The sequence below is a fragment of the Tamandua tetradactyla genome, chromosome 2 (assembly GCF_023851605.1).
Source record: "Tamandua tetradactyla isolate mTamTet1 chromosome 2, mTamTet1.pri, whole genome shotgun sequence".
NCBI lineage: Eukaryota > Metazoa > Chordata > Mammalia > Pilosa > Myrmecophagidae > Tamandua > Tamandua tetradactyla.
Genome location: NC_135328.1, coordinates 125913943 through 125934262, shown reverse-complemented (window position 1 = coordinate 125934262; position 20320 = coordinate 125913943). Strand labels below are relative to the sequence as shown.

General features: G+C 55.4%; 1 protein-coding gene and 1 long non-coding RNA gene across 7 annotated transcripts in view; one reads left to right on the top strand and one right to left on the bottom strand.

Moving 5' to 3' along the window:
- Window positions 1-20320, top strand: part of SNAPC4 (small nuclear RNA activating complex polypeptide 4) — a 24530-nt gene extending 4210 nt beyond the window's left edge. For 2 of the 6 annotated variants that reach the window (XM_077148799.1, XM_077148800.1), the window contains 22 exons: window positions 314-360; window positions 1465-1632; window positions 1752-1877; window positions 2354-2432; window positions 2761-2842; window positions 4180-4284; window positions 4367-4439; window positions 4819-4983; window positions 7701-7848; window positions 8090-8196; window positions 8442-8536; window positions 11189-11283; window positions 12531-12610; window positions 12878-13369; window positions 14224-14307; window positions 14733-14982; window positions 15490-15560; window positions 16082-16192; window positions 16632-16659; window positions 17278-19028; window positions 19674-19793; window positions 20001-20320. In XM_077148799.1, the coding sequence (XP_077004914.1) occupies window positions 314-360; window positions 1465-1632; window positions 1752-1877; window positions 2354-2432; window positions 2761-2842; window positions 4180-4284; window positions 4367-4439; window positions 4819-4983; window positions 7701-7848; window positions 8090-8196; window positions 8442-8536; window positions 11189-11283; window positions 12531-12610; window positions 12878-13369; window positions 14224-14307; window positions 14733-14982; window positions 15490-15560; window positions 16082-16192; window positions 16632-16659; window positions 17278-19028; window positions 19674-19787 (4271 nt within the window). In that variant the 3' untranslated portion in view covers window positions 19788-19793; window positions 20001-20320. Of the gene's footprint in view, window positions 1-313; window positions 361-1464; window positions 1633-1751; window positions 1878-1937; window positions 2254-2353; window positions 2433-2724; window positions 2843-4179; window positions 4285-4366; window positions 4440-4818; window positions 4984-7700; window positions 7849-8089; window positions 8197-8441; window positions 8537-11188; window positions 11284-12530; window positions 12611-12877; window positions 13370-14223; window positions 14308-14732; window positions 14983-15489; window positions 15561-16081; window positions 16193-16631; window positions 16660-17277; window positions 19029-19633; window positions 19794-20000 lie in introns of those variants that run through there. The other 4 variants (XM_077148801.1, XM_077148802.1, XM_077148804.1 and 1 more) reach the window with 4 other exon arrangements.
- On the bottom strand, window positions 1143-2111 carry LOC143673811 (uncharacterized). Its single transcript, XR_013170662.1, has 2 exons — window positions 2051-2111; window positions 1143-1454 (listed from the first exon to the last, which is right to left on the bottom strand). It is a non-coding gene; the product is annotated as an uncharacterized LOC143673811 (long non-coding RNA).

The following is a 20320-nucleotide window of genomic DNA, read 5'->3' as shown; positions in this document are numbered from 1 at the left end:
CTTGCTGTCTGCACAGTCTGTCCCACAGGTGCCTGGGACACTTAGCACAGGATGAGCACCTTCTCTGCTGGAGACCCTGCCCATACTGCACAACCTGGTGCTGATGGGGGCTTCCATTCAGACACTGTGGCCCCTCAGAAGATGGCAGCCCCAGCCAGGTGCACGCATTGTCCCTTAGTCCAGAGGCCTCAGATCCTCTGTTCTCTGCAGCTGCCTATGAGCGTGGTTGCTCAGTCTCCCTGGTACCCATGATGTCACGTTGCCATCCATTCATCTCTGTCAAACATCACTGACTGTGCTTGCCTTCCCACAGATTCGCTGCTCAGTGAGGACTTCAATGCTCCCGGGTCCCCAGTTTCGGTAACTATGTGCCCAACCCAGTGGACCCCATGTGCAGAGCCTGTCCCCATCCTTCCAGAGAGCTCAGGAGGCTGGTCTAGGCTTAAACCCAGAGTGGCTCTTCTGTATTGTAAAAGTCGTGCAGGTTTTTCATTGAAGCCACCACAGCACAAAGCATTCATAGGTGAAATGGACGTTTGCCCCAGAGATGAGCTTCGTTAATAGCTTAGCACTTGTCCTTCCCAACTTATTCTGAGCACACATCCTACCTGCATTTATCGTGTATGTGATTATCACATGTGAAAGGCCACTGGGCACTGCCCTCCCAGCTGCCTTCTCTGTGCCTCAGTTTCCCATCTGTACAGTGGGGAATTTCTGCTCCTCCCTATAGGGTCATCACAGCAAGTCGCATATGTAGGACCCCTGAACAGCGCCCAACAGGAAACACGCTGCCATGCCAGTCATTATTAACTGTTTTTTGTCTGTTTTGAAATTTTTTCTTATTATTTTATTTTGGAAAATTCGCAGTTGACATTTTCCAATGAAGTTAGTGGGTGCAAAGAGGCCTTGTTTTCCTCGTGGCTTTGTGGCCCTCCTGTGGTCCCTGTGGCCCGTTCCCCTCCAGGTGGACATGTGGGTTGTTTCCCCGTTGTGTTTCTGTATTTGGTGCTCCCAGGGTCCCCTCGTCCCCATGTGCTCACTCATGTCACTTCCCAGTGACAGAAGTTCAGACATAGCAGACAGATTCATTGCAGAGAGAATTTATGCACACCTCCCCACTCCCCAGAAACATTCCTGAGAAGTTGAATTTCCTTGAGTTTTAATTTAGGAAGCAATTAAACAATACTTTGAGAAAGCGGCAGAGTCCATTTATGGTCCTCTTACACCCAGCCCTGCCCAGGAGGCTCAGGTCTCGGCCCCATGAGTTAAGGGGGTGGGGTCTTGCTCCTGGTGCCCACTCCATTTCCCAAAGACCCGGCCTCTGCTGGGCTCCAGAGCGGGCCCGCCTCACGGGCCTGTAAGTGAGGCCCCCTGAAGGCTCTGCAAACCTGTGTGCCTGGGGCTGCCATGGGGAGGGAGGTGTGGCCGTCCCTTTTGCTCCAATGGGCTTCTGGCTGTAATCAGGAAGAAGAAAGGTGGGGTGATGCTAGCAATGATGAGGATGACTCCAAGGACAGAAACCTCCCTGAGGACCCGGAGACCTGCTTGCAGCTTAACATGGTCTACCAGGAGGTTGTCCGAGAGAAGATAGCAGAAGTCAACCTACTACTGGCCCAGAACCAGCAGCAGCAGGTAAGGTGGGCATCCTATCGGCTAGGCTTCCCCAGGGTCAGGGCAGTGGCTGGGGTTCTCCCTCTATATGGCCTGGCCACCAGTGGTGGGTCAGGATGCTCCCATCATGTCTATCCCAGGAGGAGATCACATGGGACCTGGCTGGTTCCAGGGGCACAAAGGTGAAGGAAGGCAAGGGCTTGCCCTCCAACGTGTACATAGGGCACTTCATGAAGCCCTACTTCAAGGACAAGGTTACCGGAGTGGTGAGTAAGAGGTCAGGTTCCCCAGCCTGCTGCCAGAGGTTGTGACTTTCCCTGGGTTCTGCAGATAGTGCTCTCTAGCCCCCTTAAAACCTCTCTCTGACCCCATGGCAAAAGCTAAGTCTTCCTTCCCTCAAATGGGGCAATGTTTCCCTTGGCCTCTAAGGCTGGCCTACCTAGAGATTCCTTTGTGAGGTGTGTGGGGGCGTGGGAAGGACCCAACTCCAGGGGTGAAGGGCCCCATTTGTTAAGGTAGCACCTACCCTCCGCCTGGGCCATTGTGCTGTCAGGCCCACCCTTGTCTGGGCTAGGTTGTGCCTGGAGCAGCTCCTGTGGCCTGGCAGCAAGACAGAGGTTCAGTGCCTGCCCTTACCTTTGGGTACACCCCCAAGGAGGCCCGGACCGCAGAGGCACCTGTTGGGCCCCTGAGGTGCATCAGCTCAGTCTGTCCACGCCATAACACTTGTGTTCTCTGGCAGGGGCCCCCCGCCAACGAGGACACCCGGGAGAAGGCAGCCCAGGGTATTAAGTCCTTCGAGCAACTCCTTGTGACCAAATGTAAGAGCCCAGGGATGGTGCCACTACTCCCCGCCCCTGCTGTCTGTGTCCTTGTGGTGCCTGGGAGGTCCTTTCCTGAGCAAGGCTGGGTTCAGATGGTGGTAGCTTGGCCAGGGCAGAAGGGTGGTGTGTGGCCAGGAGGCAGCAGAGCCACCTACTCACTGTGGGCCTTGGAGAAGTCACTTCACCCTTGGCCTCCACACCTGGAGGTTGGAGTCTATGATTCCTCCCAGGGGCTGAGAGGGTTCACTCACAGAGTGTTTCTCCTGTGGAATGCATTTCATGGTGCCAGTATGAGCTGCTGGGGTGTCACTGTTACTCTCCTCAGGGAAGAACTGGGAAAAGACCTTGCTCAGAAAGTCAGTGATGAGTGATCGCCTTCAGCGTTTGCTACAGCCTAAGCTACTCAAGTAAGTTGAAAAGTGAAAGGCCAGCCTTCCCTGGTCAATGGAAGAAGTCAGGTTAGCTGGTTGGGTGTGGGTGGGGTTCCATTGAGCACCTCCCTTGTCTGGCAGCAGAAGAACTGAGCCCGCATTTTCTCCCTCCTTTTCCAGTGCAAGTGGTGGGGTCGCAGTTACGCATTTAAACCCTGGGTTGTGTGAGTTAGGTGAGGTCTTTTCTTCTCTCAGCCTTGCTTTTTCTCCTGTGAAAACATGGTTAGTGAGACCCACCTTCTACGTTTGCTGATTGAATGACGTCCCACAACCAGAACGCTGCATAGCAGTGTCACAGTGTAAATACTTGGATGAGGGCATTGCATTGATAGCTATGGTTAGAGACCAGAGCCACACTACCAGGGGCTGGAGAAGCTCTTGAGGGAGATCAGCAGGACCTGAGGGGCCATGGTACTGAAAGCATCTGGTTTGTGCCCAGGGGTTCATGGCCCTGAGCCTCTGGTTTATGCCTGTCCACCTGGTATGATGGCAGGGGGTCCCCACCTGCTAACGCAAGTCTCCCCACTGCTGCTGCAACTGCGGTGGCATCTGAAAGTGGTAGTGGAAGTGTTTGGGGTGGATTTCCAGGTCCTCCGGATGAAAACAACTGGAAAAGTTGGCTTCTGGGGGCCTCCTGCTACCTCATGGCTTGGAGGGTATGTCAGGCACTGCAGTGATATAGGGTCCCTTTTCTCAGGCTGGGGGAAAAGTTAGGAGTTGCTTTGGTGACATGGGATCCCTTTTCTCAGGTCAGGGGTAGCTAGGGGTCGGTACAGTGATGTGGGGACCCTCCTCCCTGGCTGAGGGACACTGGGGGTCACAGGTGGTTTGGGGTCTCTTCTCATGGGCCAGGAGAGAACCTGGTTCCCCTTCCTTTGGCCTATTCTGGACAATAGTTTGACTGTAAGGACAACTGTGGCCTAGGGAGTGAATCATCTCCAGTCTCGTGCTGAGCATGTAAGGGCAGGAGGTCTATGGGAACCTCCTTTGCTCGGTGCAGGCTGGGGTGGGCAAGTTTCGTTGTATGCTTGAGCAGTCAGAGAGCTACCCTTGCCATCTGCCAGACACTGTCCTCCTCCCTGCAGCGGCATGGGCAGCTGATGTCGTGGAGGAACTCGGGCACCAGGTTAAGGAGCTCACCTGCAGGAAGCAGGCCTGAACCTGGAACCCACTACCCTGTCCCTGCTCTTCCCTGCAGTGCTATGCAGAGCAGCCACCAGCCTGAGCCTACTCCAAGGGAGGTGGGCTGAGCCCTGACACCTGCTTGCACATGGCATCCCTGTCTGTGACCTGCACCTTTCTCTGCCATGCAGGCTCGAATACTTACAGCAGAAACAGAGCAAGGCTGTCGGCGAGCCAGAGAGGCAGGTCCTGGAGAAGCAGATCCGAGAAGCAGAGAAGGACATCCAGGAGATCAAGTAAGACAGGCTTTGTGGGAGCAGGGGCAAGGGTCAGAAACCAAGGAGGACTGGGTTGACAAAGCCTCCACCCTTCCTCCAGCCAGCTCCCGGAAGAGGCCTTGTTGGGGAATAGATTGGACAGCCATGACTGGGAGAAGATCTCCAACATCAATGTGAGCCCCACAGTGCCATGTCCTGGGAGCCCTGGGCAGGGGTCCCAGCCAGTGAGGCCAGCCCCAGTGACCAGAACGTGCTCTACAGGCTCCTGGACCTGATGTGACCCCTTCGTCAAGCATGTGCTTAGTTGTTTGGCCTTGGGGTGGGGCCTCATGGGCCCTGCCCCCTGAGGCAAGCTGCCTCTTCTGAAATGGATGGTGGTAAAGGCTTTACACTGGGAGCCACACTTTTTGGTTATGCAAAGGCTGGGGCTGTGCAGCAGTTCCCCTCACCTCCTCCCATGTGCAAACAGCCAGCAGGCTGAGGTGGGCCTGGGGTGGGCTCAGGTGGGCCTGGGGTCTCAGTCCGTAGACAGCTGGGTGTCTCTTGTTGCAGTTTGAAGGAGGCCGCAGCGCAGAGGAGATCCGGAAGTACTGGCAGAACTGTGAGCACCCGAGCATCAACAAACAAGAGTGGAGCCGGGAGGAAATTGAGCTGCTGAAGGAGGTTTCAGCCCGGCATGGTCACCTGGAATGGCAGAACATAGCAGCAGAGCTGGGGGTAAGGACACTGCATGCGGCATGCGCAGGGAAATAGGAGGTAGTGGGTGCAGATGGCCACCCTCGTGGTATGGCCACTGGGCAGGGCTCACCCCTCCCCAGCCCTGCCTCAGGACCTGCCAGCCTCTCGCCTGCAGGCTGCCTCCAGCTGTCCTGCTCTCACTCCCCTCTCATCAGGATCCAGTGTCTGTACTGCAGGTGGCATGGTTCTTCCTCCCGAGCCAAGGACTGAGTCCCTGTGCCAGGGTCCCTCATGCTTAGTGAGAAAGGTACCTGGGCCAGGCCCTCCTGACAGCAGCTGTCGTGTTCCATAGATTGCTGGGACTTGCAGTTTTGACTGCTTCTTTCAACCCAAGTTTGCCTAGGAATGTTTTTTCATTTTTAAATAGCTAAGTTTCTTAGAATCCTTTTTGTCACTATTTCTTTAGCTCTGATTTTATGGGGTCATATGACCTGAGAATACAATCTGTAAAGGCTCCATGTTAACTTTTCCCTCTTTTTATGGCTCGGCATACGATCATAGCAAACCAAGCAAAACTTGACAAAACCGCTTTTTTTTTTTTTTTTAACATAACATGGGCAGGCACTGGGGATCGAACCCCGGTCTCTGGCATGGCAGGCAAAACTCTGCCACTGAGCCACCATGGCTTGCCCAAAACCGCTTTTGTTTTTTAAGTGTGTTCTGGCATGTGGAGTCAGTACAAACCCATAAATTGAGTTCATTGGTTGTATTAATTTTGTTCTCTAGATCAATCCAGTTCCGACAGTTATGTTGTTGGAACTTAGCTATAACTTGACATAACATTTTTAAAAATCAATTTCTCTTTGTATCTTTGATAGTTTTAGTTTGTATATTTAACTGCTGTGTAATTTGTTACCCATGACATCATCATTTTATTCACTTTGTGAATTATGTTTTTTTGAAGTCATTTTGTAGCTTTATCCTTCTTTGTCTTTTTAAGAAAATTCCATCTTACTGATAAAAATTCTGCAGCTCCCATTTTTATTATTTGCATTTGCCTGCCATTCTCTTGTCCAGCCCTTTATGTTCAAGCATTTTTTAAAATGGACTTTTTCTGGTGTTTTTGTGCAAGCAGTGCTGCTGGGTTTCGTTTTCTAACCCACTCTGCCATGCTGGTTTTTGATAGGAGGATTCGAACGTTTGTGTTTATCATAAGGTGGAGTACTGCAGACTCGCCTCTGGGTCTTACTGCATGCTCACTGGTTATGTGTCACTTGGACTTCTTTCCCTCTTACTTATATTTGTTCATTTGATCAAGTTCTAAGATCAGCTGTTATCCTGGTTAACTTTGGAAATTCAGCTGTGCTTTTCCATTCCACTAATGGTTATGTTCTCTTTCTTGGAGTACAAAATTAGGCACATTTCTCTATTAATATTTGAAAACAGGAGACCAGCAATTTCCCCAAGAACGTTTCTTATTCTTTCCAAAGAATCGGTTTTAGTCACTACTGAAGCTAGTCTGAAGCCTGACAGACTCCCTCCAGCCTCGTTGCAAATCACCCGCCTCCCCGAAGTGGGCCAGGGGTCTTCATGCCCCGCCCTGACTGGCATGTTATCCGTGCCCCTGTGTGTAGCCACTCCTGGGGTACCCCAAAGCTGGTTTTTGTTTAGGAGAAATGTAGTCTGCAGTGCTGCCTGGCTGGACTCCAGCAGGCTTGGAATTGGTGTGCAGAAGGGGTCTTTATTTTTGCCAGCTGGAAGCCACCCTCATTTGGTGTTGGGGGAGGGAATGGCCCTTCCAAATCCTGTGTTGGGTGTTAGCCCACACAGGAAGCACCCCATTAGAGCTCCAAGGCCTGTGAGCAGTTGTGTCAGCAAGCGCTTGAGTTAGAACTAGGATGAAGGTTGTGGGCAGGGTCGCTGTGTAGAGCGCTGGGGTGACTCAGGCTGTAACGCACTTGGAAAGAATTTAGGGGGAAGAAACCCAGGAGCAGGTCTCACAGCACAGCTCAGCAAACAGTGTATTGTCATGCACACCTGTTCTCTTTATCTCAAGGGCTGATTTCAGAAAAACATTTAGGTCCAAGGTTCATCCATCAGCCCTGGGAAGGACCCCTCTCCCATAAGAAGAGGGACTCGGGGATAGGGCTCTGTGGGTAGGTTTATTGGTTGAGCGGCTGAGATCTGAGTTGGGGGATCTTCACAGGAACTCTGTTACTGCCCCAAGGCTGCCCCAGCACCTCCCCCCATACAGGCCAGGGAGGACTCCTTGGAGCTGGGGAAGGTTTACAGTGGGGTATTTACATAGGGAAGAGAAAGGGCCAGCATCGATGTTTAAAGGGGCCTGTGACGGGCAGTGTGGTGCTTCTCCACAGATTTGCCAGGCTGAGAGCATCCAGCACAGGTTTGAGCCTACAGGACAAGTTGGGAACCGTGTGCATTTGTTACTTTTATTGGTTTTCCTGAATATGTTTTCTCGAGGTTTTTCAAGATTTCCCTAAACTGGCTTGTTAGCATACTGTCACTTGGATCTAGCATTTTCCCCCGTGGTGAGGATTTCCAGCTCCCCACTGGGGAGGGGCGGAAGGGTAGCCGCTAGATTGTCAGAAGCCCAGAGCTCACTGACTTGCATTGCGTTATGTCCACCTCCACATGCTCCCTCCTAGGAAGCCTCTTGACTGCAGGGCGTGCCAGGGCCCTCCTCTTCTTCTGCACATGTAGTGGTAGCCTGTACTTTTGTTTGTTTTTCCTGGAAGACCAACCGTAGCGCCTTCCAGTGCCTGCAGAAGTTCCAGCAGCACAACAAGGGCCTGAAGCGCAGTGAGTGGACAGAGGAGGAGGACCGCCTGCTCTCCCAGCTCGTGCAGGAGATGCGCGTCGGGAGCCACATCCCCTACAGGAGAAGTGAGTCTGTGGCCCACAGTCCCTGGGCCCCAGCAAGGCCGGAGCCTGGGCACACGGAGCCAGCAGCTGGCAGGGCCGTGGGAGGCAGAATGGAGGCCAAGTGGCACATCCTCCTGGATGTCACCTGCTCACTTCTTGGGGGCTAATGGGAGTCCTTTGTCTGTGACCATAGCTGTGGGTTGGGAGGGACACATCTGGAAGGGCAACTTCTCCGGTGCCCCACAAAGCCCCTCTGCCCTAGTTGTCTACTACATGGAAGGAAGAGATTCCATGCAGCTGATCTACCGATGGACCAAGAGCCTGGACCCCAGCTTGAAGAAGGGCTTCTGGGCCCCAGAGGAAGATGCTGTAAGTTCATGTCTCTTTCTCCTGCAGGGTACGGCCTTCTCTTGCAGTGACTAAACCACCACCACCCTGTCCCCATGGGACTGGGGGTGCTCTGTGGTAGAGGATATCACCCTCTGTAGAGTTAAGCCCTGACGTCTCCCTCCCCTGGGCCCCAACCTTCCCTCTTGAGGCTGGTTGAATTGGGGGCCAGGAAGGGTGCATTCCTGCCCCAGAGGTATCATGGGGTCTGATGTCCTTTCCTGCAGAAGTTACTTCAAGCTGTTGCCAAGTATGGAGAGCACGACTGGTTTAAAATCCGGGAAGAGGTGCCAGGTAGGAGTGACGCCCAGTGCCGAGACCGGTGAGTGGGACCTCGCTCTACAAGCAGGGGCTTCCCTGGAGGGCCCTCCCCCGTAACCCACAAGGCGGGTAGGGGGTGGTGGCCTAGGTGGCCAGGTGGCCCAGCATCGACCTAGGTGGGAAGCACAGATGCCATGGTTTCCCAGAGCAGGCTTGCACAGGACTTGTTCTCCAGGAGCCAGTAACAGTCAGCTCAGGGGTGGCTCCTGGACCAGTGGCTTTCACAAGCCCTGGTGTTTCCACTCCTCCTGGGTTGCTGAGGGCAAGGTGCCTGTGCATGCGTTTCCAGGTCGTCTTTTCTTTTCTGTAACAGCTTAATTGTGGTGTAATTCACATAGCCTGCAGTTGACTCTAGTCTGCAAATCATTGGTTTTTAGTGTAGTCACAAATACCTGCAGCCAATACTGTAATCAATTTTAGAACATTTCATTACCCATAAAGAAACCCTGTACCCATTAGCACCACTCCTCTGTCTCCTCTCCCTCCCCTTTCTGGAGACCCGTCACACTTCCTGGACTGGGTTATGGTCCCTCCTGCAGCGTTTGAGGTTCCACTTTCCCCACACCCTCATTGGCACTTGCTTCTGGGTGACTCGATCAGGCCAACCTAGTGGGTACAATGAGGGATGTCTTGGTTGGCAGCTCCCTGACAGCTAATGATGCTGAGTATCTTTTCATGTACATCTTGGCCATTTGTGTATCTTCTCAGGAGAAACATCTATTCAGATCCTTTGCCCATTTTTAATTGGACTGTCTTTCTGTTATTGAGTTGTAAGAGTTCCTTATATATTCTAGATACAGGTCCCTTGTAGGTGTATGATTTGCCAGTGTTTTCTCCCAGTGTGCAGATTTTCTCCTCATTTTCTTAATGGTATCCTTTGAAGCACAGAAGTTTTCAATTTTTACAAAGTCCAGCTTTTCTTGTTTTTCTGTTGCTGTTGCTCTGGCTTTGGTGTCACATCTGAGGAGACTTTGCCTGCCCTGAGGTCATGAAGGTTTACTCCTGTGTATTCTTCTAAAAATTCATAGTTTTAGCTCTTATTTTGAGGTCTTTGTTCCCTTTTGAGTTGACTTTTTGTGGATGGTGTATGTAGGGAGGGGTTCACCTTCAGTCCTTTGCATGTGGATTTCCAGCTGTCCCAGTTCTGTCTGTTGAAGAGATGGTTCTTCCCCCTTGGGTGGGCTTGGCATTGGAAATCCATTGACTGTAAACAGGAGGTCTCATTTCTGTGCACTTAGTCCCCTCCTGCTGGTCTCTGGTCTGTTCTGCCAGGAGCACACTGTCTCCATTCCTTTTGCTCAGCAGTACACCTTCTGAAGTCAGAAAATGGGTTCCTTCAGCAGGCCCCTTTCCTGTCATATTGTGAGTGGCATTTCTTGGGTTGACTCGGTTACATGGGTGCAGTGCTGGGAACGACCCCAGACAGCCTGGCTTGTCCATCCTGGAGGAGGCCCGGGCATCTGGACTCTGACACAGTTGGGATGACAGCAGCCTAAGAAGCAGAGTCATCTTAGCACATCATTCCACCTTCCCTTCCAATTGGAGGGAACCTATAACACGATACCTGTAGGTATTTTTCCAGTCAATCTCTTTCTTTCCTAGGAGTATGTGATAAACAGCTGACTGGTCATTAAATCCCAAAGTCGATAAAACTCCACACCTGTACCTCTGCAGCTCCCCCAGCTGGCCTCATGCATGTGTGGAGGCTGATCAGTGATCAGTTTTCTCTTCCATCTGAGCCTTGTCACCCTCAGGACCAGGGGCAGGGAGCCACGCTGCTGACATGCATGGGCCTCGTGTTGCCCTCTGGCAGCCAGTGCTCCTTTTCTGTGGGTCGGTGCAGCAGATGAGATTATGGGGTAGCTAGGTAGAAGGAACCGGAATACCTGAAGGCTGTTCAGATGATACCACCCCCAGACACAGTGCCCCATGCTCTTCTCAAACAGTGAATACCACTGGGGTCAGCCAGAGCCAGCCATGCCTGGGTGCGGCTCGGTCCTGTTCCACCAGTTACTTTTGCACATACCTGAGATGGGAACCCCTGCCAGAGTACAACCTTCAGGGTTCACTTGTGCTGTTCACTTGGACAGCACAGGGAGGTGGGGGAATTCTGGACTGCTGCCCCCCAGTGCTCCATAGCATCAGCTTGGCTGAGCTGCTGCAGGTATTACTTCTCAGGGTATCCCAATTCCTGGTGGGAGTGAGAGCACACACCCTGCTCCGTGCACCCGTGGCTGGAACGTTGTACAAGTCCTTTCTTTCTGCAGCTGTTTGCTGAATTCAGAGCAGGATAAGGCGGCCGTGGAGGTAAATGAGCAGCTGAGTGCAGTGGGCCTGGCACAGGCTGGCAGGGGTACTCACCTTTGTCTGTCTTCCTTGCAGGCCTGTTATCCCCACACTTGTCCCTTTTGGGACACAGTGCTGATAGTCGTATGAGCTCACACTTGCACGTGCCCATCATGCTTCATTGTGTGTCCAGGGCCTGTGGCTGCGTGGTCTCTAATACCTGCAGCAGCCCGCCATGACCTGCCTGTGTGACTGTGCCCAGGAGCCCCAGCCCTGGGACTCCGTCTCCATTGCTGGCAGATGCTGGGACAGCAGGAGTAGGTCATTCCAGCGCCTACAATATCCTTGCGTTTTCTGTCCTTTTCAGATATGTCAGAAGATTACATTTCAACTTGAAAAAGGGACGATGGAATTCCAAAGAAGAAGAAAAGTTAATGGAATTAATAGAGAAACATGGTGTTGGTGAGCTTTTGTTGGCATGTGCTCTCTTCTAGTTTCTGGCTACTTTGAGTTCGTGGTCAAGGTTTGCAGAAGCCAGTGGAGGGCTGGGGACTCTGCTCCGACCTAGGCTTGCCTGCCCCCCTGGCCCTCCATCCTGCCCTATTTCTAACCGTCTCAGCGGATGGCAGCTGATTGATTGTCTTATTGCAGACTAATGTATGTATGTTATAGACAATTAGAAGTACTGGTATACCAAAAGAATGAGACGCCAGCATGACTATAATCCTGTCATCTGGAGATGACTGTGGTTAACTGGTATACATCTATCTGGTCCTTTTTTTTTTTTTTGCCTGGTCAGGCTCTGGGAACCAAACCCAGGTCTCTGACATGGCAGGCGAGAACTCTGCCACTGAGCCACTGTTGCACCGCCCTATCCAGTCCTTTCTGAGGGAAATGCAGATTCTTTCCCCTGGTCCTGTGTTTGATGATCTGCCTGTCCCTCGGCAGCATCCCTTCCACACACTGTCTGCTCTGCGCTCCTTCCCACCCTCCCACATTCCTGCTCTATTGCTCCTGTGTCAGGGGCTGTGTGTTTTCTCACTGTGTGTTAGTAGTACCCTTTATTCAACCCACCTTCTGGCGATGGATATTTGAATTGGGGCCTGTCTTTTGGTAGCCAGTAAAGTGAACTGAATGTTCTGCAGCTCAGTTCTGCTTATCCCTGTGACATCCCCTCAGGTAGATCCCAGATGTGGAGAAGTGGGTGGAGTGCTTGTGCAGTAGCATGGTTGCTTTCATGTGCTCTTAAACTGCCCCATAAAAACCAGGCACTGGTTTCAAAAACAAACAAACAATAAAGAAAAACAAAAAAAACCATGTGCTGGTTTCCACTGCTGTCAGCACCACAGGAAACAGTCCATTAAATGATTTGAAACCTTTGATTCAGAAAACTGGATATAACAGATTTGTGAGAGCCATTTTTACATCAGTCTAATGCTCAGTGAGTATTTTTTTCTTGCGGTTCACGTTGGCTGGAATTCTCCTGAGGGGCTGATCATTCAGTGAGAACCAGGCGCTCTGGCAGGTGTGGCCTGTGACTGACACCCAGCTTCTCTCTGAGTTCAGATGAGCGATGGGGAGTGAGGTGGGGGAGCAGGCAGGACACCCCACTGGTGGGGCGCAGCACGGCGTTTACTGGGAGACCTAACTGACGACGTCATGTCAGAGTCTTTGCAAGAAGGAACTGCCATGTGTTTTTAATTTTATAGGTCACTGGGCAAAAATAGCTTCCGAGCTCCCACACCGGACGGGCTCTCAGTGTCTGAGCAAGTGGAAGATCCTGATCAGGGTGAGGCATGCGTCTGCTCTCTGCGCCTGACCTAGAGTCAGGAACAGGGTGCACAGGCGAAAACAAGGGTAGCGTGGGGTGGGGACAGGGTGAGGGCCACCTGGTTTCTGGCCACAAGCATCTCCTTTTCGGGAGGCTGAGGAACGTCGCCTGGCAAGCAGCCGGTCACGTCTTGGCACTGGCTGCAGCCACCCAACCTGGGAGGTCCACGCCCCGCTCCACCTCCTAGAGGCCTTCCTGCTCAGAGTGGCCCTTTCCTCCCCACAGAAGAGGCAGAGTCGCCAGCGCAGGCGGCGCAGGCCCCGCCGGAGCACCCACTGGAGCTCCAGCAGCAGCAGCAGTGGCAGCGGCAGTGGGGAGAGCAGCAGGAGCAGCAGCAGCAGCAGCAGCAGTGAGGACTCAGAGATGGAGCTGGAAGAAGGTCCAGAAGTCACAGAGGGTGCCAAGGCACTGCCACCAACAGAGTACGTGGTGCCAAGCATGGACCTGTGGGTTCCTGCCAGGCAGAGTGTCACCAGGCTGTGGACCAGAGTGGCAAGGGGCTGGCCAGGACGCTCTGCTGGCCCTCCCAGCCCTCCCAAGGAGGCCAGGGCCACCCAGGGTGGCAGCAAGGAAGCTTCTGGTTCAGCTTTGGCTCCCAGAGAAGATGTGAGCCCAGCACATGTGCCCCCTGAGGTCTGCAGCTCTGTCCCAAGAGGCATTCAGGGCCCATGCTCCACGGACACACACTTGGCCCACTCAGAGGAGCTGGAGAACCAGGTAGGGAGGTGTCCAGTGCATGTGCAGAATGCATGTTGGGGGGAAGCAGTGCCCTCCTGCTTGCTAGGGAGGAGGCTGAAACTCAGGACAGGCCCAAGAAGCCTGATCTCCCCCTGCTGGACATCAGCATCTTTCTGAAAAGCTCCCTCACTGCTCATAGAATGTTCCACTTCTGGCCAATGGAAGGAGGACTTTTTCCAGGGTGGCAGCTGCCTTCATGAAAGTTTGCAGCCCCCATTTGTCCCAGCTCGTTTGCTTTAAAGCCTGTTGGCCACCAAGCATCTCATGCTGACTATGCACTTAGATCTGAAGCCATTTCTGAAAGGTTTCACCCCCAGAGCTGGAGGAGGAGTTTCCTCCCAGCCTGCAGAAATCCAGGGGATTTCTGAGAGGGCCCCCCGTGAAGGCTCCCACTTTGCACCCATTTTGAATGAGCCTGCCTGTCATGGTTGGACTTTGTTGGGTATCATTTAGAGGTGACGCTCCTTGAGCCTGAGGGAACAGCGGCACTCCTGAGAACATTGGGCAGAGGACACTTGCATAATAGTTTCTCTTTACTCCTTCACCTCCATCGGGGGTGGCCGTGAGCTTTTACTGGGCAGTTGGTGCCATTGGCTTACTGCCGAGGCCTCTGTGCCCGTCCTGGGTGAACCCTGGAGGCGTCTCGGGGTCCGGCTTCAGGGATGCACCACGCTTTTCTGGTGGGAAGAACCCCTGCCTGAGGCCCCCAGGCTTTGGAGAGCGTTTCCTACGGGCCGTGGACCCATGCCAGCCTCCCAAGTAGCAGGTGGAGGTGCTGATGTCAGACCTGTGCAGGGGCCCACGTGTCCCACCTTGCCTGTTCTTTCTGTCAGAGTGGGAAGTGTCTGCTGAAGGTGCCATTGGAGACTGTGCTGCGGGTACTCAGGACCAACACGGCCACCCGGCGCCAGAAGCTGGTAGGGACCTACTCTCTGCCCTCAGCCCTCCTCTGCACTCCCTACACTGCTACACACAAGCATGTGAACACGCTGCACCATCGTCCTCCACCGTCACCTCCACCACCACCATGACCGCCACTGCCGTCACCTCCATTTCCACCACCACCACCTCTACCATCACGACCTCCACCACCACCCCTTTCCCTTCACTGCCACCATCACGTCACCTCCATGACCATCATTGCTGCCACTCACCCCGCTCTTGTCTGAGCAGGCTCTCCCTGCTCTGATGCAGTGGGCTCAGCTAGTGGAGGACAGGCAGGGAGATATGGTATGAGGACCCTTCCTGTTTCCACCAGCTCTTGATCCCATCTCCTAGCAGCACTGGCCACCGGGCCAGGGTCCACCTCCAAAGGTGACAAGGTGCTGGTCCCTCCCTACAGAAGGAAAAGCTGAGGAAGCCACAGTTGCCTGGCTCACCCCTGGTGTCTGGTCCGGACGGCCTCTCAGCTGGGAACCACATGCTACAGTTGTGGCCTACCTCCATCCCAAGAGGGCAGCGGTGCCGGAGACATGCCCTGCAAAGGAGGCTGCTGGACCGTAGGCTCCTGATGGCTGTGAGCTCGTGGGTGGGCGACATCACCCTGCCCCGTGCACAGGCACCCAGGAGGCCCCCCAGGGCACAGACTCAAGGTACTGCCCTGGGGACCGGGAGGAGGAGGCACCTCTGAAAGTGGAAGCAAGAGGGGACAGTCCCCATGCAATGCCACCTCCCCTACCTGTCCCCCTGGAATGATAGCTGCCTGCGGGAACATTGCAGGGCGGGGATCTGCTTCATCTTGGTTGGCATGGGCAGTCAATCAGGAAAGTGGCCTGCCATGCAGGGCCTGAGCAGGGATCTTTCCCAGGATTTGTCACGCATGTGTATACACTTGGGCACTTTTCTGGGGAGCTGGAGTATGTGCACAGTTCAGAGAGGGCCCTTGTCCTGGAAGTTTCTGGCAAGGACCAGAGAAGGGTTGGTGTCCCTCTCTGCCACCTTGTCCTCCCTCCTTTGCAAGTCCGGGGTCAGCTGCAAAGGGGACTCTTCCAGGGGTGAGGAGGGACTCAGAGGAGGCCACCCTTTGCTCTTCTGGTTGTGCAGTGCCCAGTCCCCAAGGGCCTGTCCTCCCAGCCTTGTCCTGTACCCTTGTCCCCCAGCTGACAGCATCAGGATGCAGTTGCAGAGCACCCACCTGGCCAGCACTCCAGTGTTCACCCTCTTCATTCAGGTGAGCAGGCTGACATTGTAAAGACTGCAGTAGATTCGCTGTCTCAGTCCACTTTCTAAAGCTCGTTGGCCCTTGAGAATGGCCTTCCAGTGGTTTCCAACTTTGAGCAGGCATTGTGGGAGGGGCAATACATGGTTAGTGCCCACTGCGCCATGAGGAGGAGCCTGGTGCCTGCATAGAAATGAGAGTAAAGGTGCAGGAGACTGGAGGGGACACAACAGGCCCAGTTGGCTCAGTGCCTGGTGTCCAGGTGGCCCGCGGAGGTCCTGGTGTTGAAACCACCCTGAGTCTGAGGCAGCCCCAAGGACCTGAGTCCAAGTGTGGGGACATATCTGAAGTGATTGTGTCCTCGAGAGAGCCCTCGGAGGCCACCCTGCTTTCTGTAGTCAGGTCCAGGCCTGTACTTACCTTGGAGGCTGCCCTTCCGTCTCCTCTGGGATGCATTTGTGCCAGCTATTTCTCTGTAGCCATGGTGGAGGGAGTACGGTGGGTGGGCTGTCATCTGCCGCTGTGTCCCTTAGCTGTTCCAGATCGACACGGACGGCTGCATGCAGGTCATTCGGGAGAGGAAGGCCCAGCTACCTGCAGTGCTCCAGGCAGGTTCCAGGGACCCTGCACAGCCTCCTCTTCAGGTAGGGGCACCTTGGCTCCTGCCACCCTACCCTTCCCCCAAAGCATGGCACAGGAGAGCAGCCCCTGGCCCACTGCCTTCTCAAGGAGTTACTAGGGGGGCCCTTGACTGCCCTCAGTGTCCACCGAGCCTCTGACTTCGCCAAGAGCCCTGCCAGGGACACGAGAGGGAGCTGGTACCCCTAGGGGCTTTCAGGGAGCCCTGCACAGTGCCATGTAGGGAGTGACGGCCCTAACCTTGGGAGGAGGGTGCAGAGAACCATTTTTTTGCAGCCTGGTTCCTTCTGCCTCTCTGTGGCGTCTGGGTCCTCTACTGAGGCCAGATGGGAGCTCCAGGGCCTAGTTCCTGCACACAAAGTGGTGATGGTGTGGTGGGGACGCTGAGGCTCAGCGCCCATTGGGACACTCACAGGTAACATCTGCCTTCTCCTTCTCTTCCAGGTGCCTTTGAGTGCCCAGAACGCCTCAGGTACTGCCCCCTGCCCTGTGCTCCTTCCTTTTTCTTTGCCATTCTGTCTAGTGGGGGAAAAGGCTGTGAATTTGTGGCTTCTGGGTGCATGACCTGTGGCTTCTGGTGATGGGGTCTCCATTGACTCCAAGGGCTAAAGTCTGGGGGGGGGCACACCTGGGTTCCTCAGTTCTGTTGCTGAGCAGATCAGCCCCAGGCAGCCCAGCGGGAACAAGTCAGCTCCAGGGCGGATTGAGGCTGGCCTTCCTCTAACCCGTGACTCTAAGGATCCTCTCCCATCTGGCAGCTCCAGTCCACATACCAGCACACAAGGATGGAGTTCCTGAGGGAGCAAGCGGGGAGAGCAAGGCCCAGCAGCCCTTGTCTTAAAGATATTTGGGAGTTAGGGGTTGAAACAGGGCGAACAAGGGATCTGGTCCCAGGTCTGTACCAGATAAGTCAAGCCACTTTCAAGTGCCCAGCGCCTGGCCATGACTGAAGCCTTGGGCTCAGGCTGCCATACGCAGAGAATGGAGTGTGTGGCTGGACTGTGCAGCCACCCTGGCCTTGCACTGCAGGGCTTCTGTTTCCACACCAGTGCTGCTCACACAGGTCTTTCCCATTCTCTGACCCCTGCAGGCTGCATCCCCCCAAGGGTGCCAGCCCGAGAAGCCAGCAAGAATGGTGCCAGCCACAAAGGGGGTGCAGGGCCAGGATCCTGCCAATCCGAGGCAGCTCCTAAGGCTCCCCTACCAGTTCCCACTGGGCCTCGGCCAAAGCCCAAGACTGTGTCGGAGCTGCTGCGGGAAAAGCGCTTGCGGGAGGCCCGAGCCAGGAAGGCCGCCCCAGGTGCGATGGTCCTGTCCCCCCAGGTGCTGCTCTCCTCGCCCCTCATCCTACAGTCACCACTGCCATCTGCACCCCAAAGACCCCCAGCCTCAGGCCCAGCCCTCTCAAGTGCAGTGTTCCCTGGGCTCAGGGTCCCCACCCTAGCCAGTCCCAGCCCCTCTGGCTCCAGCCCCTTGCTGGAGGCTGAGACCTCAGCCAAGGAAGAGAGACTCCCCACTGTTCAGGCACTGGGTCCTGCCTCCACGCCACCTGCCACTGCTTCAGCCCTGAACTCCAGAGCTCTGGCCCTGGGCCCTGGCCAAGTCCCTGTGAGCTGTATGGGACAGTCTCAGGCCCCCACCACATGCCGGAAGCAGGGCCTGCCCGAGGCGCCACCCTTTCTCCCTGCAGCCCCCAGCCCTACTCAGCTGTCTGTGCAAACTCTCAGTCTGATGCCAGCTCTGGGCCAGCACAGAGGAGTATCCCTTGTGGCAGCCAGCTCCCCCCTGCCAATCACATGGGTGCTGACAACCCAGGGCCTACTCCCCGTGTCTGTGCCAGCCATGGGGGGCCTTCCCAGGCTGGAGCAGCCAGGTGGGACCCCTGAGGTGGCCCCTGAGCCTGGGCTGCCGGCCGGAGGGCCATCAGTGACTCTGCCTCCTGCCTGGACTGAGACCCCTGGGAGCCTAAGCCCCTGTACCCCAACACTGCACTACCCTCAGGAACCCCTCGCTGACTTGGCACCAGCACCCCCCTCCAGGATAGATCCCTCCCAAAGTCCTGCTGAGGTGGACAGTGATGCAGCCTGTGCCCCTAGGGGGCTTTCCCCCCACGGAAAGGCCACCATACCCTCTGCCCTGCCCAACACTCCCTCTCAGACTGTGTCCCCAAGTGGCCATCCTGAGGCAGAGACCCCTCTGCTCAGCCAGCCACCTCTCCACACTAGGGCTGGCCCAGGAGGGGTCCCAGGGTCCCCCACAAGGACAGGACAGCCCAGGGGTGCCCTCGACCTGGGGACCACCCCCCAGCCTAGGGCTGAGAGGCATACCTTGGACTTGAGCCTCATCTCGCAGGAAAGCGTGGAGGCTACTCAGCAGTGGCTGAGGGGGCAGCAGGGGACGAGTGTACCCCCTCTGAGGAACAGGCTGCCCTACCAGCCCCCTGCCCTGGGCAGCCTGAGGACCCTGGCTGGCCTCCTGCTGCACAAGAAGGCCTTAGAGAGCAGGGCTATTGCACTGGCCAGGCCTGGTGAGGCGGCTGGGCAGGAGGGGATGCTCCCGGCAGGAGCGCTGCAGGCCTCGCTCGGCGTCATGCGGGAACAGCTGCAGGACAGCCCGGCCTACCTGCTGCTGAAGACGCGCTTCCTGGCAGCCTTCACCCTCCCCGCACTTTTGGCCACCCTGTCCCCTTGCGGTGTCTCCACCACCCTGTCAGCGGTCACCAGCGAGGACCCTGAGAGTGAGGATGAGGACTTTCTGGGGGAGCTGGAGCCCCCTGATGGGGCAGCCCCCCAGCATGGGCAGTCCAGCTGTGCAGCCAGCCCTCCCCAGCCAGCGTCTCAGGTAAGGAGGCTGTTGGCAACAGGACATGCTAGGGGCAGGGCAGGAGGGGAAAGAGCTGGCTCCATGTTGGCTTTGTTGCCTGTAGTCCATACAGAGATGCCTCTCCTTTGGCCGGTGGGGCACACGAGAAGGGTGCTGCTTCTGATGCAGGGAATGCCCTGGCCCCTTTCCAGCTGGCTAGTAGGCCCTACAGCCTTGGAGAGGAAAGCCTGGAGTGTGGGGTGGGAACATGGCTGCCCTGGGCTCTGCCACATCCCAGAGGCCCAGCGCCATGTGCACCCTCATACCCCCAGAACCCCCTCCCACACCCCTGCCCCTGGCACCCATTGGGACCCCTATGAAGGTAGGACTTGTGCCACCCTCCCATAAGCTGTTAGGTTCAGGTCAGTCTGCACCCCGAGGCCTCCTCTGTCCCTCGGGTACTGGTCTCTGTGGGGGAGACCATGATCAAAAAGGTCCCAGCGAGTGGGTGGATATCTTGGCCTCAGGTCAGGTCACACCCCACTCTCTGGCTATCAACAGGTCCTGCCTAGGACAGCCTGGTTGCTAAGAAACCCCTGGCTCATCCTTCTCTTGCTGTCCCCCCACTTTCTACCCCATCTCAGCTGGAGTGTCCCTTTTCTCCCCTACCTGGGGCTGTTTCAGGGAGCACTAGGACCTGGTGAGGGCTTTGCCACCTGCCCAGAAGCTTCTGATGACCTGGATGTGCTCAGGACCAGGCACTCACGACATGCCCGCAAGCGAAGGAGACTGGTGTGAGCTGAAGTGAGTCCGTGATGGGGGCTGGGCTGTGCGGCCTCTGCAGTGGGATTCGTCCTTTGGGCAGCCTGACTTGGGCTCTAGCACGTGTGCTTGTGACTTGGTGCGGCTCCTTCTCCATGAACTTGGGTGGTTGATGGACTGGCCAGCGGGCAGCAAGGTGTGCCCTGTGGCCCACACGTTCCCCTCCCTGGGTGCTCTCCCCACCATCAGGTGCTGTGTCCAGGCCTGCTCCCAGAGGACCCTCCTGGCCCAGAAGTCTGTGCTGCTGCTTAGCAGCGCTGCACCCAGCTGGATCTGGAGAGCCACCCACTCCAGGAGGCCCTGATCCCTGGGAGGACATGGCAGGAGCTGCCTGCCCATGGATGCCACCAACTCTTGTCCTTCCTACATCTTGTGTCCTGATCCTCTGCCATGACCCCCATCCCCAGGGGCTCATCTCGTCCCCAAGCCTAAGTGAATATTTGAAGGAATAAAAAGAGCATTCTATTTTTTAATTAAAACACAAAACAGACTCTCATGGCTTTGTTTTG